Source organism: Cynocephalus volans, chromosome 3, assembly GCF_027409185.1.
Source record: "Cynocephalus volans isolate mCynVol1 chromosome 3, mCynVol1.pri, whole genome shotgun sequence".
NCBI lineage: Eukaryota > Metazoa > Chordata > Mammalia > Dermoptera > Cynocephalidae > Cynocephalus > Cynocephalus volans.
The window spans coordinates 105,027,040-105,052,124 of record NC_084462.1 but is presented as its reverse complement, the minus strand read 5'-3'; the positions used below and the strand labels follow the sequence as shown (position 1 = coordinate 105,052,124).

At 37.9% G+C, this 25,085-nt stretch overlaps 2 protein-coding genes across 2 annotated transcripts; both read right to left on the bottom strand.

The window, feature by feature from the left end:
• Positions 1-6,391: 6,391 nt before the first annotated feature.
• LOC134373170 (olfactory receptor 11H6) lies at positions 6,392-7,384 on the bottom strand. The gene has a single exon (XM_063090691.1). The coding sequence runs from the start codon at positions 7,382-7,384 to the stop codon at positions 6,392-6,394; it is 993 nt and encodes a 330-aa protein (XP_062946761.1).
• Positions 7,385-16,797: 9,413 nt separating this feature from the next.
• LOC134372654 (olfactory receptor 11H4-like) lies at positions 16,798-17,724 on the bottom strand. Its single transcript, XM_063090083.1, has one exon. It carries the CDS (start codon positions 17,722-17,724, stop codon positions 16,798-16,800), a length of 927 nt encoding a protein of 308 aa, XP_062946153.1.
• Positions 17,725-25,085: the final 7,361 nt, after the last annotated feature.

The window sequence follows — 25,085 nt, the reverse complement described above, 5'->3', positions numbered from 1 at the left end:
AGGCCCAGGACCAGATAGCTTTACTATTGAATACTGCCATACTTTAAAGAGGAAACAATACTGACTCTCTTCAAACTATTCCAAAAAATTGAAACAGAGGCCAGTCTTCTAAACTCATTCTATGAGGCAAACATCATCCTGACACCAAAACCAGGCAAAGATACAACAACAACAAAAAAGAAAACTATAGGCCAATATCTTTTGATGAATATAGATGCAAAAATCCTTAATAAAATATTAGCAAACAGAATACAGCAACACATCCAAAAAATTATACAACACAATCAAGTGGGATTCCCATCACTCAGCATCTGGGAATTGCAAGGATGGTTTAACATACATAAGTCAATAATTATGATACATCACATCAACAAAATCAAGGACAAAAACTACATGATCATCTCAATAGATTTGAAAAAGCTCTCGACAAATTTAACATCCTGTCATGATAAAGATTCTGAGCAAATTCGTTATAGAAAGAAAGTATCTAAACACAATTAACGCCATATACAACAAACCCACTGCCTATATCATCCTGAATTGGGAAAAGTTGAAAGTTTTTCCCTTAAGAATTAACATTGTGAAAATGTACATATCACCCAAAGCAATCTACAGATTCAATGCAATTTCAAAAATCAAAATATCAATAACACTCTTCACAGAAATAGAAACAACAATCTTAACATTCATATGGACAACAAAAGACCCCAAATAGCCAAAGCAATCCTGAGCAAAAATAAAATAAAGCTGCAGGTGTCATACCTGACTTCAAATTATACTACAAATATATAGTAATCAAAATAGCATGCTACTGGCAGAAAAATAGACACTCAGACCAATGGAACAGAAAAGAACCCAGTATCAGTCCACATACTTATAGCCAACTGATTTTGTTGTTGTTGCTGTTTATTTATTTATTTATATTTTATTTTATTAATTTTTTTTTTTGCATTTTATGACATTGTTGCAGAACAGTTGGGAGGGAGGGAGAGAGGGGAAAAGGGGAGGAAATGTGATGGAAGAAGGAGGAAGGAGGAGGGGTGGGATTGAGGCCTGTGGCACCCCCTGCATTCCCATAGGGGAGACTGAGCAGCTTCCAGCAGTGGCTTGGCCATTGTTGGCCTGGATGCAGATGTCAGGGGTGTGTGGCAAGAGCTCTTGCCCCCCACTAACCCACCTCAGGAACCTGGGGCACTTCTTGCTGTGGCTTGGTGGTCTTTACTGGGTTGGATACACATATCATGGGTGCAAGGCCAAGGCCCTTGGCCCCCCCCACCCTGGCTTGGGAGAGCCCAGGGCACTTCCTGTGGTGGCTCAGTGATCATTGCTGGGCTGGTTGCTCATGTCAGGGGTCATGACTGAGGCCATTGGCCCCCCCACTGTCCTGGCTTGGAAGAGCCTGGGGCACTTTCTGCAGCAGCTCGGTGGTCATCACCAGGCTGGCTGTGGGTGTGTGGGGGCATGGCCAAGGCCCTTGGCCCCCCACCACCCTGGCTTGGAGAGCCCAGGGTGCTTCCTGTGGTGGCTCAGTGGTCACTGCCGGGCTGGTTGCTCATGTTGGGGCTACGGTTGAGGCCATCAGTCTCCCACTGCCCCAGCTCAGAAGACACTGGGGCACTTCCTGGGGCAGCTTGGTGGTTGTTGTTGGGCTGGTTGCAGGTGTGGGGGTGTGTGGCTGAAGCCCTCTGCCCCCCATGACCCTGGCTCAGGAAAGCTCGGGACATTTCCTGTGGTGGCTTGGTCATCATCGCTGGGCTGGCTGCAGCTGTGTGTGGAGGGTGTGACTGAGGCCCAAGGCCTCCCACTGCTCTGTCTAAGGAAAGCCCAGGGCACTTTCTGTTGTGGCTTGGTGGTTGTCGCTGGGCTCACTGTGGGTGTGTGGGGGAGTATGGCTGAGGCACTCAGCCCCTCACCACCTTGGCTTGGGAGAGCACAGGGCACTTCCTGCAGTGGCTCAGTGGTCATCGCTGGGGTGGTTGCGTGTGTCAGGGGTGTGTGGCTGAGAGGCTTGACCCCCATCCTTGGGACTGGTTGCAGGTGTCGAGGGACATGGCTGAGGCCCCTGGCCCTCCCCCCTTTCTGACTTGGTAGCCCAGGGGACTTCTGGTCCTTCTAGGTGTTATAGGTGTTCTTTGGTGACGTGAGACCTTTACTAGTTAATATCAAGCTTTGTCTCTGGTTGTGGGTATTCTGTTTTTTCTTTCAGTTCTGTATTGGATTATTTGCTGTTCCCACCACTTAAACTCTGTGCTGGAACTAATTTGTTGTCCTTTGCTTACTTCTAAAATGGGGGAACTTCCTGTGGGGACCAGTACTTGAGTTCTGTGGTTGAGCTAAATTGCTGCTTTGCTGCTGATTCCCTGGGGAAGGCTTTTTGTGCAGCTCAGGTTTTAATGGTTGGCTTTTTAGGTACTTCTGGATCTTGTGAGATCCAGTGCACCTGGGCTGTGTAGAAACTCTGGTCTGGGTCTGAGTCTTGACATCAAACTGCACCCTGTGCAGTTCTATATTCCTGACCAGTCTCCTCTGAGTGGTCTTGTGCCGATTGGGGGGCAGATCAGCTGTCCTTGCTGTGCCCCAGTGTTCCCCCGGTGGGCCCGTCTCCCCCACCACCCGTACTCCAAACACTTCCCATGTGATGGGCCATTCTCCGGTCCCTTGTGATGACTCACCAGCCTCTGAGTGGCTCCTTTTTTTCAGTTGTTCTGGCTCCTCACTCTTATGTGGGTCCATGGGAACCCTATTAGTAGTCTTGCTGTCCTGGGGGCCACCAAGGCTCTCTTCTCCCTGCTGCCTCCAAGCAACTTCATCCAAAGGGCACAGCTGCGGCTTTTGCCAGCTCCTGCTCTGTGCACTCAGCAGCTCCAGCCTGGAAGCAGCTGGGATTTGAAATGGTCAGAGTGGTTTTTTCTTTCTCTCATTGTGGCTTCTCCCACCTTCATGCCCTCTGTAGGTCTCTCCCCTTCTTCCCCTGAGCTCTAGTGGCCCCAGCTTGGCTATTGTTGCTTTTTTATAGTTATAAATTGGTTGATTTGTGGGAGAGAGTGAAGCTGGGGACCATCTATTCTGCCATCTTGACTTAAAGTCCTATATCCAACCGATTTTTGACAAAGGCAACAAGAACATACAGTGGGAAAAAAACTGCCTGTTCAGTAAGTGGTGCTGGGAAAATTGGACATTCATATTCAGAAGAATGAAACTATACCTGTACCTCTCTCCATATACAAAAATCAACTCAAAATAGATTGTTTTAACTATATGACCTGTAAGTATAAAACTCTTAATAGAAAAGAGAGAAACACTTCAGAAAGTAGTACTGGGGAAAGACTTTATGAATAAAACTCCAAAAGCACAAGCAACAAAAGAAAAAATAGGCAAATGGGATTGTATCAAACTAAAAATCTTCTGTACAGAAAAGGAAACAATCAACAGAGTGAACATACAACATACATCGTGTGAGAAAATATTTGCAAAGTATACATCTGACAAGAGATTAATATCCCGAATATACAAGGAACTCAAGCAACTTCACAATAAAAAAAAAAAATCCAATTAAAAAATTGGCAAAGGAGCTGAGTAGACATTTTCAAAGGAAGACATATAAATGGCCAGCAAGTACACGTAAAAATGCTCAACATCACTAATCATGAGGGAAATGCAAATCAAAACTACATTGAGATATCTCACTCCAGTTAGACTGGATCTTATCAAAACGATAGAGAATAACAAATCCTGGTGACGATGTGGAGAAAGTGGAACTCTTCTACATTGTTGGTGGGACTGTAAATTAGTACAGCTGTTATGGAAAATATTATAGAGGTTTCTCGAACAACTACAAATATATATACCATATGATTAAGCAATGCTACTTCTGGGTATATACCCAAAGGAATGAAAATCATCGTGTCAAAGGCCTGCCCTCCCGTGTTTATGGCAACTCTATTTACAATAGCCAAGATATGAATGACTGGATATGTAAAATGTGGTATATATATACCATGGAATACTACTCAGCCATAAAAAAGAATGAAATTCTGCCATTCGCAGCAACATAGATGGACCTAGAGAAAATGATGTTAACTGGAATAAGCCAGGCACAGAAAGAGAAAAACTGCACTCTCTCACTCATAAATGTGAGCAAAGAAAGAAAGACAGACAGAAAGAGAGAAAGAAAGACCACAATAATACATTGTAACTGCAGAAGAAGAGAACAGACCTTTGTTTACTAGAGGTGGGAAAGGGAAGTTAGGGAGAAATCAGGTAAGGAACACAAAGAATAATTATGATTTTTAATAATGAACATGCTAATAATATTGATTTGATCATCATATATTGTACAAAAATACTGATAGTCAGCTCTGTACCCCATAAATATGTATAATAAATTATGTTTCAAATAAAAATAAATTTAAAAAAGAAATAAATAAAAAGAAATAGACACAAGGATCCAGCCATTTTATTAAGCCAGACATTAATGAGATTTACAGAAAAGTAAAAGAATGCCATTCTTCTTACTAAATATTTCCTGTTTGGAAAAATAGTTATTTTTCATAAATATAAGTTGTTATGTTAACATGTAATATGATTTTTAAATTAATAAATGAAGAGATTTTTAAAAATACAAAATGGCTATCTTTCAAATTAATTAGCAATGGATTCTGAGAGCAAAGTGGAAAGTGATTGGTTTCACTTTTTCACATTCTCTCAGAAGCATTGACTCCTTCAGTCCTTCAATTTCTCACCCCACCCAAACTTTTTCCCTTTTCTATTTCATGGCTCTTGATCATATAGGTCTATTTAGCTTCTCTGCTTTCTTCTCCCCACCACCATGTCCAGAACCAAAGACTTGAAAAAACAAGAATCCACATCATTTTCTATGTCTCTAGGTGGGTCTCTGTACTCTGTCCTGTCAGTAAGGAGAAGACAGTATTTTCTTAGAGGACTGAGGGGAGAAGCTGGTCTGGTGAAAACAGAATGTCTATTAAAAGTTAACAGAGAAGACTGGAAGAAATCTGGAAAATTCTCCCATGTTATTTACTTTTATTTACATTTGCATTAAATCTTTATCCATGTGGGAAAAAAGTTCAATTTGTGATCATTTAAGATAAAACTTTGAGTTTCAAAAACATATCTTCAAATGCCCCATGTTCTCTGACCAGTGTTGCCTGACATGCTTTGGTAGAAAGATCTGAGAAGTGCTGTACTAGAGCATTTCATCACCTAGCACCAGCAGGCCCATCTTCCTTGCACACCTAATGTTATCATGAAGTAGCCATAACTAAAAGCATGTACTCTCATTTTAAGTAGATAGGCTTCTCAGCTGATATCCTTCCTGTTTCAGTGTAGGATTTGGTTACAAAATGGACTTTGTTCTTGGCAGAACTTTCTGTGAATGCTTTTTTTGACTGAGACTTTGCCTGACAGCCTTCTGGGAGGCAATGTTGCTCTGTGGTTGAATGGATTCTGCCATGTACAAATAAAGATATGTTTAGGACATTGTTATTCCATATTACAAGTGATATTGATGTTGTTACAATTGATTGGGGGAAAAAGCACTATGAGTAAAGACACTTAGTTGGGAGTAAATGTGTTTGGGGTAAAATGAAAAGACTGATCATTGTGAAGTACAAGTATGGCACTAGCTCTACCCACTGGGACTGAAACTAAAAGAATATTTGGATTTTTCTGGTCTCTTCTCTCCATTCTCTCCTCTTTGTCTGTTCTATTACTCATCTGCACCTCTAGGAGAAGTGTCATTAAAAAAAAAGAAAGAAAGAAAGGATAAAATCTAAAATCAAATCAGTGTGTATGAGGACTAAGATCTCACATGGAGTTTAATGGTGAATATATTAGGAACTTCTTTTACAATTATGTTGGAAGTTATCCATTGTTTGAGGCTGTCTTTCACATCAAAAACAGAGTATGCTTCACACCTCTGTGTTTCATACCTCTATCACTTAGAGATAAGGAATAAGGGTGTGAAAGAGTCTCAAACAATTGAAGATGTCCATTACGGCCTCTTGACCAATTGTCTTTAAGAATATGTATTTTATGAAATCAAAAGATTGCTCTGTCCTCAAAGACTTCAAGTACACATGAAGGATTCCTTCAACCAGCAAAATGCTAACACTAGCAAAGATACATCTCAGAAAAAGAATACATGTATGTCAAATGACACCATATAATTACTCAGCGAGGCCATGCATGATTAAATTGTTTTTGATTGAACATTTATCCTCAATGAGCTGAACTGGAATCGCTAAGAAACTGTGAAGGATAAGTTTCTCCCTCTACTTAAGTGTGAACCAGAACACACTTACTGAAGCCATTCTCTGTTGTTGTTATAAGTAAAGTCAGAAGTGACAAATTCAGCTTCTCTTTCAAATACATCTCAGTTTTGGCTAATTGTTAATCTTAGCACTTTCTTTAGGGCATCTTTCATGTCTTTGTTTCGGAGACTATAGATAAGGGGATTTAAGAGTGGAGTCACTGCTGAGTACACCAAAGTCATGATCTTCTGCCTTCCTGCTGGGTTTCCTGATACTGGGCTCACATACATCACCATAAGGGTTCCATAGAATAGAAACACCACCATTAGGTGAGACCCACACGTGGAGAAAGCTTTAATTCGGCCAGCACCAGAGGGAACACGAAACACAGCTCTAAGTACCAGAGTGTAAGATCCCAAGATGGAGAGGAAGGGCCCAAAGATAATCACTGAGTTGAAGGTGTAACAAATAAGCTCAGTGAAAGGAGCAGGCACACAGGACAGTGCAAACAATGGGCCTGGGTCACACACGAAGTGGTCAATGATGTTGGGTCCACAGAAGGGAAGTTGGGAGATAAGGACAATAGGGACTGGATAGCAGAGAAATCCACTCACCCAGCAAACACAGATCAGGGTTACACAGAACTTCCCAGTCATGATGGAGGGGTAGTGCAGTGGACGACAGATGGCCAGGTACCGATCATAAGCCATAACTGATAAGAAGAAACACTCTGTTGTACCCAGTGAAAAAAAGAAATAGAATTGGAGGAAGCAGCCAGAAAAGGAGATGGTCTTGGTATCAGAGATGATATTGACCAGCATGTTTGGGACAGTGGAGGAAACATACCAGATCTCTAGGAAGGCAAAGTTTCCCAAGAGGATGTACATGGGTGTGTGGAGCCGTCTGTCCCATTTCACCGCACAGACAATAGCTCCATTCCCCAGCAGGGTCAGGAGATAGAGAACCAGGAGTAATGAGAAAAAGAATCTCTGCATTTCCTTTTGACCATGGAAACCCAGGAGGACAAACTCCGTCACAAAATTTATTGTTCTGTTCTGAAATCCTAAAGCTGTTAGAGAAACAAAAGTAACCAAGGCACGAATAATAATGAACATCTGTATGTTTTGCTAACACATTGTTTGAAAATGTACTAAGTAATATTATGTCACTTATGTCATTTGGTCTTCCTAATGACCCTTTAAGCTATAGAGAAGTATGCTTTAACCTTCTCTTTCACAGGTAAGGAAACTGAAATTCAGAGAGATTTAAGGGATTTACTTAAACGTACATGCAAAGCCAGTAACTCCTAGATAACACTGGCCCATTTGGAGATGGTTTTGGAAGAAACCCCACTTCATTTCGAATATTCCTATAACCCTGAGTCTCAATAATGTTTCATCATTAATGGTAAAATTATTGCTCCTTGGATATCCTACATACAAGTATAAATTTTGGACACAACTTTTTCCTTTGAAGCAAAATTGAGTACAAACCTGAAGTAGCTGCTAAATTGCATTCTTAGAGTTTCATATGCAAAAGTCCAATAAAAACAGATAATAATGGAACTGTGGGAGTAAGAGTCTTGAGCCCTCTTGCTTTTGCTACTTCCAAGGAGGTGCTGCAGAACTTTTAGGATTCTGTAAAATGGTTCGAAAACTGTGTATTTAGTTTCCTCTAGGTCACATTGTCCCAGGTGGCCTCTGGATTTGCTGAATTATCCAGCCCATTCCTTCCCTGAGGAGTTCTGGTTATATTGAAGTACTTCTTTATGTTGAGCAAAATCTGTCTCCTTTATTATCTCTACCCATTGATCCAGAGACTCTCCAGGTCAACAGGCAAACTTCAACTCTGTTGAAGCTACACAAAATAAGTCTAATTACTCTTCCATAATGGTGGTGGTGTGTGTGTGGTGGGGGTGGGGGTGGGTCTTAAATAACTGAACGCAGCTTTTGGGGGTGTGTGTAGTGTTCTCTTAGTGTATATGTCCAATAGATCATGTTTGTTAATTGTGTTGTCTGATTCTTTGTCTGATTTATTTATCAGTGTCTGAGAGAATTGTATTAATATCTCCCACTATGAATGTGGATTTATCCAATTTTCTTTGTAATTCTATCAGTTTTTTATTTATATATGCCTAAACTGTATTAGTAGAGGCCTATAAGCTCACAATAGTTGCATTTTCTTGTAGACATGAAAAATCATTTTAAAGTGAAGCTCTTTATCTCTGTTAATGCTTTTAGCCTTAAATTCCATTTCATAAAAGCTGAAGGCAGCTTTTATCTCCCCTATACAAGGTTTCTTTTTCAGGCCACCTTTTCCCCTGACTTATTCTCCTTTTCTGCGCAGTCTGCACTATTCCACATCATGGCTTGACTCTTGAGGCACCTAGCTGCTGGGTAGGTGAATTTCTCTTGTATAGAAAATCATGTGCTCTCATTTTTGCTAGGAAAAAGCCTTAAACTCTATAATTTGTCCCTTAATCATTTTTCTTTTACTAAATTAAGTAATGGAAAGAAGTTGCCTTAGGATGTGCAGAAACGTAAAAGATATTTTTGAATCTTTCTGAATCAGAAGTTGGAACAAGACTAAAAACTTGGATATTTTGCCAGCAGTCTTCTTCAAAGTATTGGTCGTCTTATTTTTATATCCTGAAGTTTCCTGGTTAAAGTTCAGGATATTTGGCTGGGTAAGCCACCATCAATATTTTAAGTTCGGCAATATACTGACTTTAAAAGCAGGATAATTGCCCATATTATTTATTAATATCACTGTTAAGATACTCACAAAATTCCATCCTTTTGCCATTTATACAATCTGCACAGAACAAGAGGCCTGCTTCTCAGTATTTGATCAAACCTGGAGCAAACACAGAAGGATAAATGTTTTATTGCCAATGTAACTTTGGATATTTGTATTAAGAATATTTTTAGGATGATGAAAAATTTCTCTAATAAACATGAGTTTTATGAAAATGTAAAAAAAAGTTTGGATCCCTAATTATCAGGGAAATGCAAATCAAAACCACATTGAGGTATCATCCTACCCCAGTTAGACTGGCTATTATGAAACAAGGCAGAGAATAACAAATGCTGGCAAAAATGAGGAGAAAGGGAACCTTGATACACTATTGGTAGTATATAAGTATATATTGTAAATTGGTGCAGCCATTATGGAAAATAGTATGGAGGATTCTCAAACAATTACAGATAGAACTACCATACAATCCAGCACTCCCACTACTGGGTGGGATTGAAAGGAATAATGGAATGAAAATCATCATGGTGAAGTGATACCTGCACTCCCATGTTTATCACAGCTCTATTTACAGTAGCCAAGATATGGAGCCAGCCTAAATGTCCATCAAAAGATGACTGGATAAGGAAAATATGGTATATAGACACAATAGAATACTACTCAGCCATAGAAAAAAAAAATGAAATTCTGCCATTTGCAGCAAAATGGATGAGCTTGAAGAAAATTAAGTGAAGAGAGAAAGAAAGAAAGGAAGAAAGAAACAACAATCGCAATAATACATTGAACTTTCAGAACGAGAGAACAGACCTCTGGTTACTAGAGGTGGGAAAAGGGGAGTGGGAGGAGGGATAGCCAGAAATTGGTTAATGGGCACAAAGGATGATTTTATTTTGTAATGGTGAATATGCTAATTATCCTGATTTGATCATCATATATTGTACACAAATATTGATAGTCGACTCTGTACCACACAAATATGCATAAACAATTATGTTTCAATAAATAAATAAATAGTTGGATGCTGAATTTAAACTGTAGCACTTTACTCATTTATGTATGCATTCATGTTTTAAACAAATGTTTATTCACTGTTCATTATGTTCCTAGAAGTGTGCTAAGTTCTTTGGTACAATGATGAACATGAAAAATAAAATTCCTCCCCTTTTGGAATTAATGCTTTATAAAAGCAATCAAGACTGCCACCTACATCTGGACAGTCATGTGTACTGACCAGGGGTTTCTTCAACTGTGTGTTTTGCAGCACGCCCAACGGTATGCTGTGGGCCTAAGAAAAGATATTTATTCCAGTAAGAACTTAAATATGTGTACTGCAGGTGGTATGATAACACAATTTATCTGGTGTAGATTAGATATTTTTGGCTTTTTCAAGACAGTAGGCAGAGACACAAGATATAAATTAACTTACCCTACTCACAGGCTAGAAAGTTCTTGGCACCAAGAAGAGAGAAGAGAAATATAATTCCAACTAATGGTACTTGACCAGAACCAGATCTCGTAAGTCTTGACTCCCACCTGGTCATTATTTGACTTCATAATGTCTGAGACCTTGTTGACATTATTTGTGCTGCAGTGAAATTTTATTTATCTATGAATAAAGGGTCAGAAAACAATGAATAAATATACTTCACAGATATCTGAAATCTCACTACACTCATTTCTATTGTTGCTCAAATGTTACATTTAAATGCACCCCTTACATCTGTCTATTCACTTCAAGTGATAGTACAAATTGATAGCTGAAGAGGAGGAACAAAAAGCCTGGGCAATCCATTCTATATGAACTGATGGGATTCAGACCCTCCTCCATAAACCCAACCACTTGCTGGGAATTTAAGCCACTTACCTAGAGGAGAGCAATTTTTAAATTATATAAGTGCAGGAGTTCGTCTTTTAAATGTTTTCAGGTTAATCTGTAGGTAAATCCAAAAGACAAGAGAGTCTGCTGGCCTACCTCTTTCTCAGTTTCCTCTTGCCATTTTTCACTTGCCAACAACTCTGAAAAAATAACAGCCTGCTTTAATTGCACTTACTGAAGGATAGTGTTTCAATCAAAACTTCACTGACTAATTTTACAAAGTGGTACAAGACTCAGGCTATATTCTAACTGAAGGGAATTTAATATCTCCCCCATGCCCCCACCCCTGCCACTAGTATCCAAGACATTGAGCACCACTTTCCCTAAGTGATTTGTGCAGTGGGAATCCTGTGGTACCTGAGTGAGCCCTTAGTGTGAATATAGCAGCCTGAACATTATTCAGGAATGTATTGGGAGAAGAGAAGTGAAGGACCTAACATGTTGTTCCTACAAAGAACAAAGGAACAAAGGATTAACAGATTGACAGAAGGACTTCATGTTTTTACACCTAACAGCAACAAGACTGATGCACTGATGCAGCAGACTTTCCTTGCATACCTGATAACGTTTCTGGCTCCAAGAGAAAGATGTGAGAGAAACTCCAGCCACAAGAATCTCCTCTTTTACACAATCCAAAAACTGAGTCATGCATGGAGAGTATTATTTATGGCTTTGGATACTTGCTTCCTTTAGTACTCCAAATCAAACAAAATGGGTTTTTCATGTTAGTGATTTTTAAGAGTTTCAAGTGTCTCCTTAATAGGACCCATAGTTCCCCAGTCTGCTCTTTGGAAGGCACCTATTTCCCTGTGTCTGTATCTCTGTGCATGCATTTAATTCTACCTGTGTCTGTTTATATTTTCCCCAGTGGTTTGACTAGTGAGACACAGCAGTCAGGATAAATATCTAAGAGAGACCAGGAAAACTTTCCTCTTTATGGAGATATCCTCCCTCTAAGGAACTGATCTACCTGGGGGGAAGAAAGAGGTTAATGGAGGAGGAGAGAGAGAAAGAATATGTGTGTATCTAAGTGTGTGCGTGCGTGTGCGTGCACATGTGTGTGTGTGTGACTCTTCTCTCCAGAACAGACTTGATTCATTTTTTTTTTTCTAAATCCAGGTACTTGGCAAACATTTATTATACACCCATTATGTGTCAGACTCTGGGTTAAACACTGAGTATACACAAGTGATAGAAATCAACAAGGACAAGACTTCATGGAGATTACATGCTTATTTTGGGTTCAAATATAAAGATATGAAGCAAATCTCTATTATATAATTTGAACTAGATTTGCTTCATTCTTGGTGCCTAACCTGTAAGCACTTTAAAAAAAATTCTGTCTATACATAGTTTACTTAATTTTGTTGTATTCAACATAAGATAAAGAATGTCCTTTTTAAATTTTGAGAATAGCTTGAACACATCTGTTTGAAAAGTTTAAACTTCTGTAAAAGCAAATTTTGTAATGCTTTTGACTGACATGATGCAGTATTAGTGAAAATGAAAGTTTGGCACTGTACATGATTCAGAGGTGGGAAGTATGAATTCTTTCAGTGATATCAGGAGAAAGAGAACAGAAAGATGAGACAGAGAACCTGAGGAGGAGATTAATTCAATCATAGCAAGAGCTCAAGCAGAGATCACCACTGAATTTAGGGGTGAGGCTGTGTAAGTGTAGAGCAGATTCGCAAAAATGCAACCCCTGTATCAGCAGTATTAGCATCAATAGAGAACTCGCTAGAAATACATGTTCTCAGGACCTATTCAGACCTAGTGATTCAGAAACGCTGAGTGTGGGGACCAACAATCTGTTTTAACAAACTTTTCAGGTGTTTCTAACACATGCTGAAGTTTCAGAACCACTATGGAAGATAGAGCATTACAGTCTGTGTTAAGAATGGGTGTGTTTGAAGCAGCTTCTAAGTTTGAGAGGGATTTTAGCAGGATCAGGAATTAATTGAGCATGGTTTGGAGAGAAAGTTAAGAATGAAATCTGAAGCAATAATTGGCACTTGGAGCTGAGTTACAGATCGTGTTGTATGTTGGACTAAGACATCCATAAGGTATTTGGAAAAGCAGGATTGGTTTAAGCATCTGGAGGGGCTTTTGAAGGAGGCCCAGGATAGGCAGAGAATGGTGGAGAAGATTATTCAGGCATCCTTTTGAAATGGGGGTGACCTGGGTTAAAAAGGGGGAACTGGTGGGAGCAGAGTTGAACATAAAGAGAAAGTGGTGGGGTAATAGAAAATCGTGACACAGAAAATCTGGGCGTTAGGTTAAATGTTTTCATTTATCAGCTGTAAGAGCTTGGTGAGCTCCAGTTTCTTCAAATTCAAATACATACTTACCTTCCCTGTGTAATCCATAGGGCTGATATGAGGATTAAATGAGATAATGGGTGTAAAAATATTTTGTGTCTGTATAATCATAATTATGATTAAATGTGGTTCAAGAGCCTCAGGGGTGGATCCCTAGCTTAATGACAATAATAATGATAATAATGATAAACTTCATTATCTAAAGATTTTCATGGAAACATTCCAGAATTAGAATTTTCTTCTTAGGGTCCATGAAGACTGTCCATTAGACTGGGGCAACCAAGCTTCCTGGCTTTTTCCCCCCTCTCCAAATACAAATTTCTTTAAAAGGAAACATAGATTTTTATTTGACAACTAGAAATAAGAGTTTTAAAATGCTCAGGCCTCTTTCTGGTCTATTGTCAACAAAAAAGCCAGGGAGATGATATTTTTATGATGTAAATAAGATTATGTTACTCCTATGCTCAAAATCTTCCAAAGGCTTCCCATTTCATGAAGAATTACCTATAAAACATTAATAAAAGAAATTGAAGAAGACACAAATAACTGTAAAGATATCCCATGCTCATGAGTTGGAAGAATTAATATTGTTAAAATGTCCATACTACCCAATGCAATCTACAGATACAATGCAATCCCTATCAAAATTCCAATGTCATTTTTCATAGAAATAGAAAAAAATACAAAATTCATATGAAAACACACACACACACACACACACACACATGATTGCTGAGGCAATCATGAGCAAAAAGAACAAAGCTGGGGGTATCAGTCTACCTGATTTCAAACTATACTACAAAGTGGTAGTAATTAAAACAGCATGGTGCTAGCATAAAGATGGACTCATCAACCATTGGAATGAATAGAGAGCCCCAAATGAATCCATGCATGTACAGTCAATTGACTTTTGACAAAGGTGCCAAGAGTACACATTGGGAAAAGGGCAGTTTCTTTAATAAGTAACTGAAAAACTGAATATCTACATGCAGAAGAATGAAAATGAACCCTTAGCTCACTCCGTATACAAAAATCAACTCAAAGTGAATAAAGACTTAAACATAAGACCCGAAACTGTAAAACTGCTAGAAGGAAACGTAGGGGAAAAACTACACATTGGTCTGGACAATAACTTTTTTAGATTTGACACCAAAAGTGCAGCAACAAAAGCAAAAATAGACAAGTGGAATTACATTCAAAATAAAAAGGTTCTGCAGAACAAAGGGGACAATTAAAGAGTGAAGAGACAACCTACTCAGTGGGAGAAAATATTTGCAAATTATAAATCTGGTAAGGGGTCAATATCTAAAATATATAAGGAATTCAAGCAACTCTGTGGATAGAAAACAAATCAATTAAAAACTGGAAAAAGGACCCGAGTAGACATTTCTCAAAAGGAGACATACAAATGGTCCACAGATACACAGAAAAAAATGCTCAACATCACTAGTCATTAGGGAAATGCAAATTAAAACCACAGTGAGATTTTACCTCATGCCTTTTAGAATGGCTATTATCAAAAAGACGAATGATAACAAGTATTGGTGAGGATGTGGAGAAAAGGCAACCCTTGTACACAGTTGGTGGGAATGTAAATTGTTACAGCCATTACGGGAAACTTTATAAAGTTTCCTCAAAAAACTAAAAATAGAATGTCACTTCTGAGTATTTACTGAAAAGATTTGAAATCAGTATGTCAAATAGATGTCTGCACTCCTATGTTCAGTGCAGTACTTTCATAATAGCCAAGGCATGGAATCAACCCAAGTGTCCATTAACAGATGAGTGGATAAATAAAATATGGGATATGAACACAATGGAATACTATTAAGTCTTTAAAAAGAGGGAAATTCTGTCATTTGTGACAACATGGATGAACCCGGAGGATATTATGCTAAGTGTAGTAAGTTCAGGCATAGAATGACAAATACTACATGTTCTCACTTATATGTGGGATCTAAAAAAGTTGATCTCAAAGCGGAGAGTAGAATGATGATTATGAGAGACCGGCAGGGAGATGATGGTCAAAGGTGCAAAGCTTCAATTATACAGGAGGAATACTTTTTTTTTTTCCTTTGAGATACATTGCACAGCATGGTGAATACAGTAAATAATAACATATTGTTCATTTCAAAATTGTTAGGAGAATACATTTTAATTGTTCTCACCACAAAAAACAAGTATTTGTGGTGATGAATGTTAATTAGCTTTAATTATTCCACATTGTATCCATATATCATAACATCACTTTGTACCTCATAAATATATACAATTATAATTTGGCAATTTATTATTTTTAAAAAGTGCATACTATGGTTTACAAGGTCCTACACAATTTGGCCCCCTATTCACTCTCTGACTTCATCTCCAATCTTCTTCCTTTTAATCTCTCTACTCCAGCCAAACCAACCTCCTCGCTGTTACTTGGACACAATCCTGCCTCAGGATCTTTTAGCAATCTTACTTCCCTCTGCTTGGAATGTTCTTCCTTCAGCTATATGGCTCATTACCTCATCTTCTTCAAGCTCTTGCTTCAATGTTACCTTCTCAGTATAGCATTCCCTGATCATCATGCATAATATTTCAGCCTTTTCTCCTACATTTCCTGTCCTCTTTTCTCTTTCTGCATAGCACTCTCTGACATGCTATATATTTTACTTATTTTTCTATTGTCTGTCTCTATGCTACTAGAATGTAAGCTCCAAGTGGATAGTGATTTTTGACCATTTTGGTCATAGCATATTTTTAGTGCCTAGAAGAGGACCTAAAACACAGTAGGTGCTCAATTAATATTTATTGAATAAAGTAATTACTACTATTTTATGTAATGTTAAAACATATGCCATTCATATGAGCATGAAACTTCGCCTGTCCCTAGTATGGAAGACTTTCAATCATCAAGAGCCAAGGGAACAAGACAATTGTACTGTTACTAAATCCTTTAGTTCTGTATCTGTTAGGCACTTAAATTTGATTCTTTATTCACTTTTTAAATTATTGACCTGTCTTAAGAAATGCCTTGAGTATGCCAATGATAATTCACCTAGAATAACTGCTCTTTTTCTACCTTCCTGCCCAGTCTCTCAATAATAAAAACTAAAAGAGTGTGAAATAGCACAGATAAAATGTGCTCACATATCATCTACTGGACTCATGCATATTGAAAATATGGTTGTTAAATTTGGAATGCACTGCCAGATTTCCTGAGGGAAAAAAACAATGAGGGACCCCAATGAGAATGTATCATCTTATTTATTTATTTATTTATTTATTTATTCATTCATTCATTCATTTATTTATTTATTTATTTATTTATTTTGTCTTATTTGTGACCGGTATGGGGATCGCAACCCTTGGCTTGGTGTTGCCCCCACCGTGCTCAGCCAGGATCCGAACCCAGGGCGGGAGCGCTGCTGCACTCCCAAGCGCCGCACTCTCCCGAGTGCGCCTCGGGGCCGGCCCAGAATGTATCATCTTTAAATTGTGTATTGGAAAAGTAGCAGCAGAAAATCAAGTCTTTCTTAATCTTTTGTGTCTGGACAATGGTTTGCTTGTTCTCACATAGATTACTTTAAGCTCATTCTATCCTCAGAACTTTCTTCAATGCAGCCTTCATCTCCTTGTTTCGTAAGCTGTAAATCAAGGGGTTTAAGAAGGGAGTGACCACAGTGTAGAACAAAGTAATAATCTTCTGAATTGTAGCTGTATTATCAGCTGTGGGACTCACATACATTGCCAAGAGGGCCCCAAAGAATAAGCACACCATCGTCAGGTGTGATCCGCAGGTGGAAAAGGCCTTCCGCCGGCCTGCTGCTGAAGGGACTTTTAACACAGCTGTCAGCAAAAGGGTGTAGGAGCCCAGGATGTACAGAAGAGTGAATAAGAGAATCAGGGAGCTCAGGATGTAGAAGACGTTCTCAATGACAGGAGCTGGGGCACAGGACAGAGCTATCAGTGGGTCTATGTCACACACAAAGTGATTGATGATGTTGGGCCCACAGAAAGGCAATTGAGAGAGCTGCACAGTGGAGACAGGGTAACTAAGGAACCCAAACACCCAGCAGAGAGATATCAAGATAAAGCAGAGTTGTGGTGTCATGATGGCTGGGTAGTGCAGTGGACGGCAGATAGCCAGGTACCGATCATATGCCATGATACAGAGGAAAAATGTTTCAATTGTACCAAGAGAAGTAAAAAAATAGAACTGGAGAAAACAGCCAACAAACGAGATGGTTTTTGTCTCTGAGAGGAAATTGACTAGCATAGTGGGCACAGTGGAGGTAATATAGCAGATTTCAAGGAAAGCAAAATTCCCAAGGAGAATATACATTGGGGTATGCAGTCGTTTGTCCAACTTCACAGCACAGATAATGGTCCCATTTCCCATTACGGTAAATATGTACATTCCAAAGAACAACAAGAACAGGAAACTTTGCATCTCCTGACCGCCAGGAAAGCTGAGGAGGATAAACTCCGTCACAGTGCTTGTCTCCGAAATGTTCATCAATCTGGCTACAGAGAAGACAGAAAACACAATTATAAAAGTCGGTTTTTTCCTGAAGAACTTGGAGGAAACCTATGCAAGGTACGTATGTTAGTTATTTGGCAATTAGTTTGGAAGAACCCATCCATTGAGTCCTAGCTCTTATTTAAAAACCAGCAATCAATACTCTGAATGATCGAAAATGTCAATAAAATTAGATTCATAGCAGTAGTATCTTTACATTACTTGGATTTTCTTTATCATTGAGTTAGATTTTTTAACATCCTCTTTTTCCATTGAAAAAGCTCAGAAGCATTACCCTCTATGAAAGGCAGCAAAGTGGTTATCAGTTTTTATATTTTTCCCCACCCACAGTTAATTATTTCTAATAGATCAGCTTTCAGTCTGAGTTAATTTTTTAAGGAAGAATTAGGACTGGAATAACTGCTTTTTTTTTTTTTGACATCTCTCCCCAACTGGAAAGTCCTTGACATATTTCTCAGATACTCTAGAGCTGTAAATGTTCATTATCCACTTTGAGTTGTTCGCATCAGAATGATTTTCTTTCATAACAGCTCATGATTTATATCTCAAAATAAAAACAATGAGAAAAGGTCATAGCAATAATTTTCTGGAGAGCAGAGAGTTAATAGTCACCTCACAATATTCCCTGAATTGATTTTACTTCAACTTTTATTTTAATCTCTTCTAATTTGTGCATTGGTTCTATACTACCTTAAACAAATGCAGTGTCTTAAATTATTCTACCATAAATTTCTCACTGAGATAAATAATTTGTTTCAAAATATATTGTTCTGCCACAAGGATTCATTTTTCTGCCACCTACATATTGCCGATGACAGATTTTGACATTTCCAACTGAACTCTCAATTGCCCACCTGCAAAGAAATTCAGATTGGAAAGGTCATTTATCAAAAGTCAATGAGACAGACAGACACGAAGACATAATATAGCTCTACATATTGCTGAAGGTCAATTATTTACTGAAAAGAAAGGATTTTTTTTCATCTTAATGACACACAAAACATATATGTAAAAAATATTCAATAAACCTTTTCCAAATTCAAGGATATGCTTGGATTTGGAGGGATCTTTGTCATGTTTGAGCTTTCACTTTAAATATAAACCTCTCTAGTCATTTACCTCCTTTATATTTTCCAACACATAACCACCATTTTGCTCAGGATTTCTCCTCATTCCATCTTTTCCTTTGTACTCATTTATTGGTGAATGGCTCCACTCTCCATTCACCGATTCATTTAGCATTTGCTAAAGCCAGAAGCGTGAGAGTCATTCAAGCCACCTGATGATCCTGTCACCTCCCAAATTCACTCACTCACCCAATTCTGTTGATTTTCCCTCTCCAAACTTTTTCAAATCTTTCCTGAGCACATAGAAGATTATTGTAAATGCTGAATGTTTTAAGGTTGAATAGTCCAGTAGTGGAGTGGATCAGCTACACGTGTGAGAATAATGTAGAAAGAAAAATGGGCCTCCTCTAAGGAAGGACTGAGATAATAATTTTGGGAAAAACGTACGTAGTTCGGTGAGGAAGAAAGAGAACAGTCTAGCAATCTATGGGGTGACATACCAGAGCTGGATAGGTTCACAACTGATTGATTCAGTGCAGTAATGCTGAACTCGGTAGTCCTCTGTATCACATACCTAAAGGAAAATAAAGAGTAAAGTCATATTGCTTTGGGCTCAAATACTGTATGAGATACTGCGTGCCCTTTAGCATGTTAACACCTATTTTGCAGAGCTCTTGTAAAAATAGGTTCAAAGTACAGTTGCCTAGTACATATTCTAGTGCCTAGTACAGTTCCTGGAATATATTAGGGCCTGAAAAATATTTAAGATGCTATTGTTCATAATAATACTACCAACAAATATAACTCAAAAGTAACTGAGGATAAAATTTTTAGCATAATCACTAAAAAGCCTAAATGAAAAACAATTAAGTATCTAGAAGACTAGATTAAAAGTCACTCAGTTCCAATGTATTACACACCAAAGCTATGGCCAGCATTCTTAGGTTGTTCAGATTCAATTTACTGACCTTCCATATTCTGGCACTTGTCTGATATAAAGGAAGAAAATGGAAAAGCACAGTAGTGTTAATAATGCAAGATGCAGAACATAAATTATTAAAGGCAGGACATTATATTACTTGGGATGTGCAGAAGAGTAATGGGAATAAGTTATATTCAATTAGGGGCATTGTAAACTGTGAGTTATTAGACACACTATCGAACAGTCTTCTAATACCAAATTATGTAATTCATCAAATTTCTGAATAATGAGGCATTTCTTTGTGAGTCATCAGGCAAGAAAATTTAAGGAAATTTTAAGCTAAGGGAGATCTGGGTAGCTGGGCCCTAGAGTCAACAGTTCATTACAATGTAATTTATTATGATGATACTAGAGATACTGGGGATGAAATCACATATCCAGAAACCCACACAAGTTTGCAAAATATGTTGATATAAAGGGATTACACTGGAGCTCATATCCATGTATAGATATCTTCCAGGAAATCCAGTGAAGCCTAGTCAGGGAGAAAACTTACCCTAAGTGCAGGCAGACCTAAGGATAAACACAGTCTGTATCTTCTCATTGATTCAACTCTTTCCCTTACATGAATTCAAAACCCAGGTTCTGACCCTGAGAATCCTAGGAGATACCTGTACAAAGATAACTGTTGAAACTATTTTTCCACCCTTTCTGAAGTGTTCAAAAGAAACAGTTATAGTAACAGGGTACTTCTGGTGGGCAATGGTGATAGCCAGTGGAGAGAAGCACAGTCCAATACTCAGCCCTTGAGGTGTGGCCTCGACTGACAAATTGATATTTTCATCGAGGGCTGCATAAGAGACCCCAGTCATCCCCAGGCACCCAGACCTTTCACTTGTCTCGTCCTGCCGGGAAAGTTCAGTAGGTGAGTTTTTTGTATTACTTTTGTTGCAGAGTAGCTGAAAGCAGTGGGATATGAACCTCATGAGAGATTTCAGAAAGGGGGTGCAGGTGAATGAAGGAGAAGGGAGTGTCATTGTGGTTCTCAAGGGGTGCAATTAAAATATTACCTTAGAGATTGTGATGCTTTCTATCTCCCTTTGGGCTGATTTATGACTCCCTCAAGAGTCCTTGACATAGCATTCTTTCTTTCATCCAAGTTTTTATATAGTTTAAAAACTATATAAACTATATAAAAAATGAGTAAATTGGACCCCAGAACAAAGGAAGAATGTCTTAAAATGCAATGGTGAAATGTCTGTGTGGATTTCCAGGGAACTTTTTGTTTAGGAAAAGTCTTTTCACTGTGAAATGTAGAGAATGTTCACAATGTGTGTTGTTTATAGTCTCTTCACACACTTGACATCTGTCAATTTTTGCCTCCAATTTTTAATTACTGTTAGACTACTTATTTTCTATTTGTCCTCTGGTCTTTGTTCCCTTAATACTTCTTTCTTGTTTTCTTTTGGATTACTCAAATATTTTTATTATTTCAATTTCCTTTATTAGCATTTTTTGTTGGTTTAATAAAATTTTATTTATGATAAAATATAACCATGCATAAATATAACATACGTAATATAAAACTTACCATTTAAAACATTTTTAAGGGCACAGTTATGTGGCATTAAGTATATTTACATTCCTGTGCACCACTATCCATCTCTAGAGTATTTTCGTCATCCCAAACTGAAACTCCATACCCATTAAACAATAACTTCCTGTCCCATTCTCTCCCATACCTTGGCAACCACCATTCTACTTTCTGTCTATGAATTTGGCTACTCTATGTACCTCATATAAGTGGAATCACACAATAATTGTCCTTTTGTGACTGGCTTATTTCATGTAGCATGATGTCTTCAAGGTTCATCCATGTGGTAACACATGTAGTTTTTTTTTAAAATTTATTTATTTTAATTTTAATTTAATTTAATTTTATTTTTTAAAATTAAATTGGATGTTTATTTAAGAGCTATTATGATGTAAGTCTTTTTTTTTTTTAAATTTTATTTTCTCGATATACATTGTGGCTGATTATTGCTCCCCATCACCAAAACCTCCCTCCCTTCTCCCTCCCCCCCTCCCCCCCAACAATGTCCTTTCTGTTTGCTTGTCATATCAACTTCAAGTAATTGTGGTTGTTATATCTTCTCCCCCCCCCGGTTTTGTGTGTGTGTGTGTGTGTGTGTGTGAATTTATATATTAATTTTTAGCTCCCACCAATAAGTGAGAACATGTGGTATTTCTCTTTCTGTGCCTGACTTGTTTCACTTAATATAATTCTCTCGAGGTCCATCCATGTTGTTGCAAATGGCAGTATTTCATTCGTTTTTATAGCTGAGTAGTATTCCATTGTGTAGATGTACCACATTTTCCGTATCCACTCATCTGATGATGGACATTTGGGCTGGTTCCAACTCTTGGCTATTGTAAAGAGTGCTGCGATGAACATTGGGGAACAGGTATACCTTCGATTTGATGATTTCCATTCCTCTGGGTATATTCCCAACAGTGGGATGGCTGGGTCGTATGGTAGATCTATCTGCAGTTGTTTGAGGAATCTCCATACCATTTTCCATAGAGGCTGCACCATTTTGCAGTACCACCAACAATGTATGAGAGTTCCTTTTTCTCCACAACCTCGCCAGCATTTATCGTTCAGAGTCTTTTGGATTTTAGCCATCCTAACTGGGGTTAGGGGGTATCTCAGTGTGGTTTTGATTTGCATTTCCCAGATGCTGAGTGATGTTGAGCATTTTTTCATATGTCTGTTGGCCATTTGTATATCTTCCTTAGAGAAATGCCTACTTAGATCTTTTGCCCATTTTTTAATTGGGTTGCTTGTTTTCTTCTTGTAAAGTTGTTTGAGTTCCTTGTATATTCTGGATATTAATCCTTTGTCAGATGTATATTTTGCAAACATTTTCTCCCACTCTGTTGGTTGTCTTTTAACTCTGTTGTTTCTTTTGCTGTGCAGAAGCTTTTTAGTTTGATATAATCCCATTTGTTTATTTTTCCTTTGGTTGCCCGTGCTTTTGGGGTCATGTTCATGAAGTCTGTGCCCAGTCCTATTTCCTGAAGTGTTTCTCCTATGTTTTCTTTAAGAAGTTTTATTGTTTCAAGGTGTATATTTAAATCCTTAATCCATTTTGAGTTGATTTTAGTATACGGTGAGAGGTATGGATCTAGTTTCATTCTCCTGCATATGGATATCCAGTTATCCCAGCACCATTTGCTGAAGAGGCAGTCCCTTCCCCAGTGAATAGGCTTGGTGCCTTTGTCAAAGATCAGATGGCAGTAAGTGTGTGGGTTGATTTCTGGATTCTCTATTCTATTCCATTGGTCAGTGTGTCTGTTTTTATGCCAGTACCATACTGTTTTGGTTATTATAGCTTTGTAGTATAGCTTAAAGTCTGGTAGTGTTATGCCTCCAGCTTTATTTTTTTTGCTCAGCATTGCTTTGGCTATGCGTGGTCTTTTATTGTTCCATATAAATGACTGGATAGTTTTTTCCATTTCTGAGAAAAATGTCTTTGGAATTTTGATGGGGATTGCATTGAATTTGTATATCACTTTGGGTAGTATGGACATTTTCACTATGTTGATTCTTCCAATCCAAGAGCATGGGATATCTTTCCATCTTCTTGTATCCTCTCTAATTTCTCTCAGCAGTGGTTTGTAGTTCTCATTATAGAGATTTTTCACCTCTTTGGTTAACTCAATTCCTAAGTATTTTATTTTTTTGGTAGCTATTGTAAATGGGCAGGCTTTCTTGATTTCTTGTTCTGCATGTTCAGTATTGGAGAAAAGAAATGCTACTGATTTTTGTGTGTTGATTTTGTATCCTGCTACTGTGCTGAAATCATTTATCAATTCCAGCAGTTTTTTTGTAGAGGTTTTAGGCTGTTCGATATATAGGATCATGTCATCTGCAGACAGGGACAGTTTGACTTCATCTTTTCCAATCTGGATGCCCTTTATTTCCTTCTCTTCTCTGATTGCTCTGGCTAGTACTTCCAACACTATGTTGAATAGGAGTTTTTTTTTTTTTTTTTTAGTAGTAGTAGTAGTCATCCTAATGGGTATGAAGTGGTATCATTGTGACTTTGATTTGAATTTCCCTAATGATTAGTAATACTGAGCATCTTTTGATGTGCCTATTGGCCATTTGTACATATCTTTTGGAGAAATGTCTATTCAAGTCCTTTGCTCATTTTAAAATTGGGTTTTTTTTGTTGTTGTATTGTAGAAGTTTTTTATATATTTGGGACCCCTTATCAGATCTATGATTTGTAAATATTTTCTCCCATTCTGTGGGTTGCCTTTTCATTCTGCTGATAGCATCTTTTGATACACAAAAGTTTTTTTAATTGTGATGTAGTGCAATTTATCTATTCTTTCTCTGGTTTCCAAGCTTTTGGTGTCACATTCAAGAAGTCATTGGCAAATTCAATGACTTTTCTGTTATATTTTCTTCAAAGAGTTTTATAGTTTTAGGTCATATGTGTAGGCCTTTGATTCATTCTTAGTTAATTTTTATATATGGTATAAGGTAAGAGTCCAATGTCATTATTTTGCGTGTGGAGGTTTAGTTTTCCCGGCACCATTAGCTGAAATGACTGCCCTTTCCCCCATTGAATGGTCTTGGCACCCTTGCTGAAAATGATTTGACCAAATATGCAATGGTTTATTTTTGAGATCTTCATTATATTGCATTGATCTGTATGTCTGTCTGTATGCCAGTACCACACTGTTTGATTACTGTAGCTTCATGATAAGTTTTGAAATTAGGAAATGTGAGACTGCCAACTTTGTTCTTCTTTTCAAGATTTCTTTTGCTATTTGGGGTCCTTTGAGAATCCATGTGAATTTTAAGATGGATTTTTAAAAATTCTGTAAAGTCATCATTGTGATTTTTATAAGAGTTGCATTGAATCAGTAGATCACTTTGGATAGTATTGTCATCTTACCAATATGAAGTATTGCAATCCATAGACATGGGATGTCTTTCCAATTATTTGTGTTTTCTTTAATTTCTTTTATTTTTTTTTGAAATATAATTGATTATGCATATTTGTGGGGTACAGAGTTGAATATCAATACCTATGTACAATGTGTGATGATTAAATCAGGATAATTAGCATATTCATCATTACAAAAAATTATCATTCTTTGTGTCCATTAAACGTCTTCTCAATAAGCCCCATTTCTCCCCTCTTTCCCACCTCTGGTAATCACAGTTCTGTTCTCTCCTTCTGAAAGTTCAATATATTATTTTGATTCTATCTCCCTCTTTCTATTTATTTATTTATTTTATTTCCCACTTATGAGTGAGGACATGCAGT

Excerpts from the sequence above, each read along its gene's own strand:
- LOC134373170 (XM_063090691.1), bottom strand. The coding sequence starts at position 7,384 with ATGTTCATTATTATTCGTGCCTTGGTTACTTTTGTTTCTCTAACAGCT.
- LOC134372654 (XM_063090083.1), bottom strand. The coding sequence starts at position 17,724 with ATGAACATTTCGGAGACAAGCACTGTGACGGAGTTTATCCTCCTCAGC.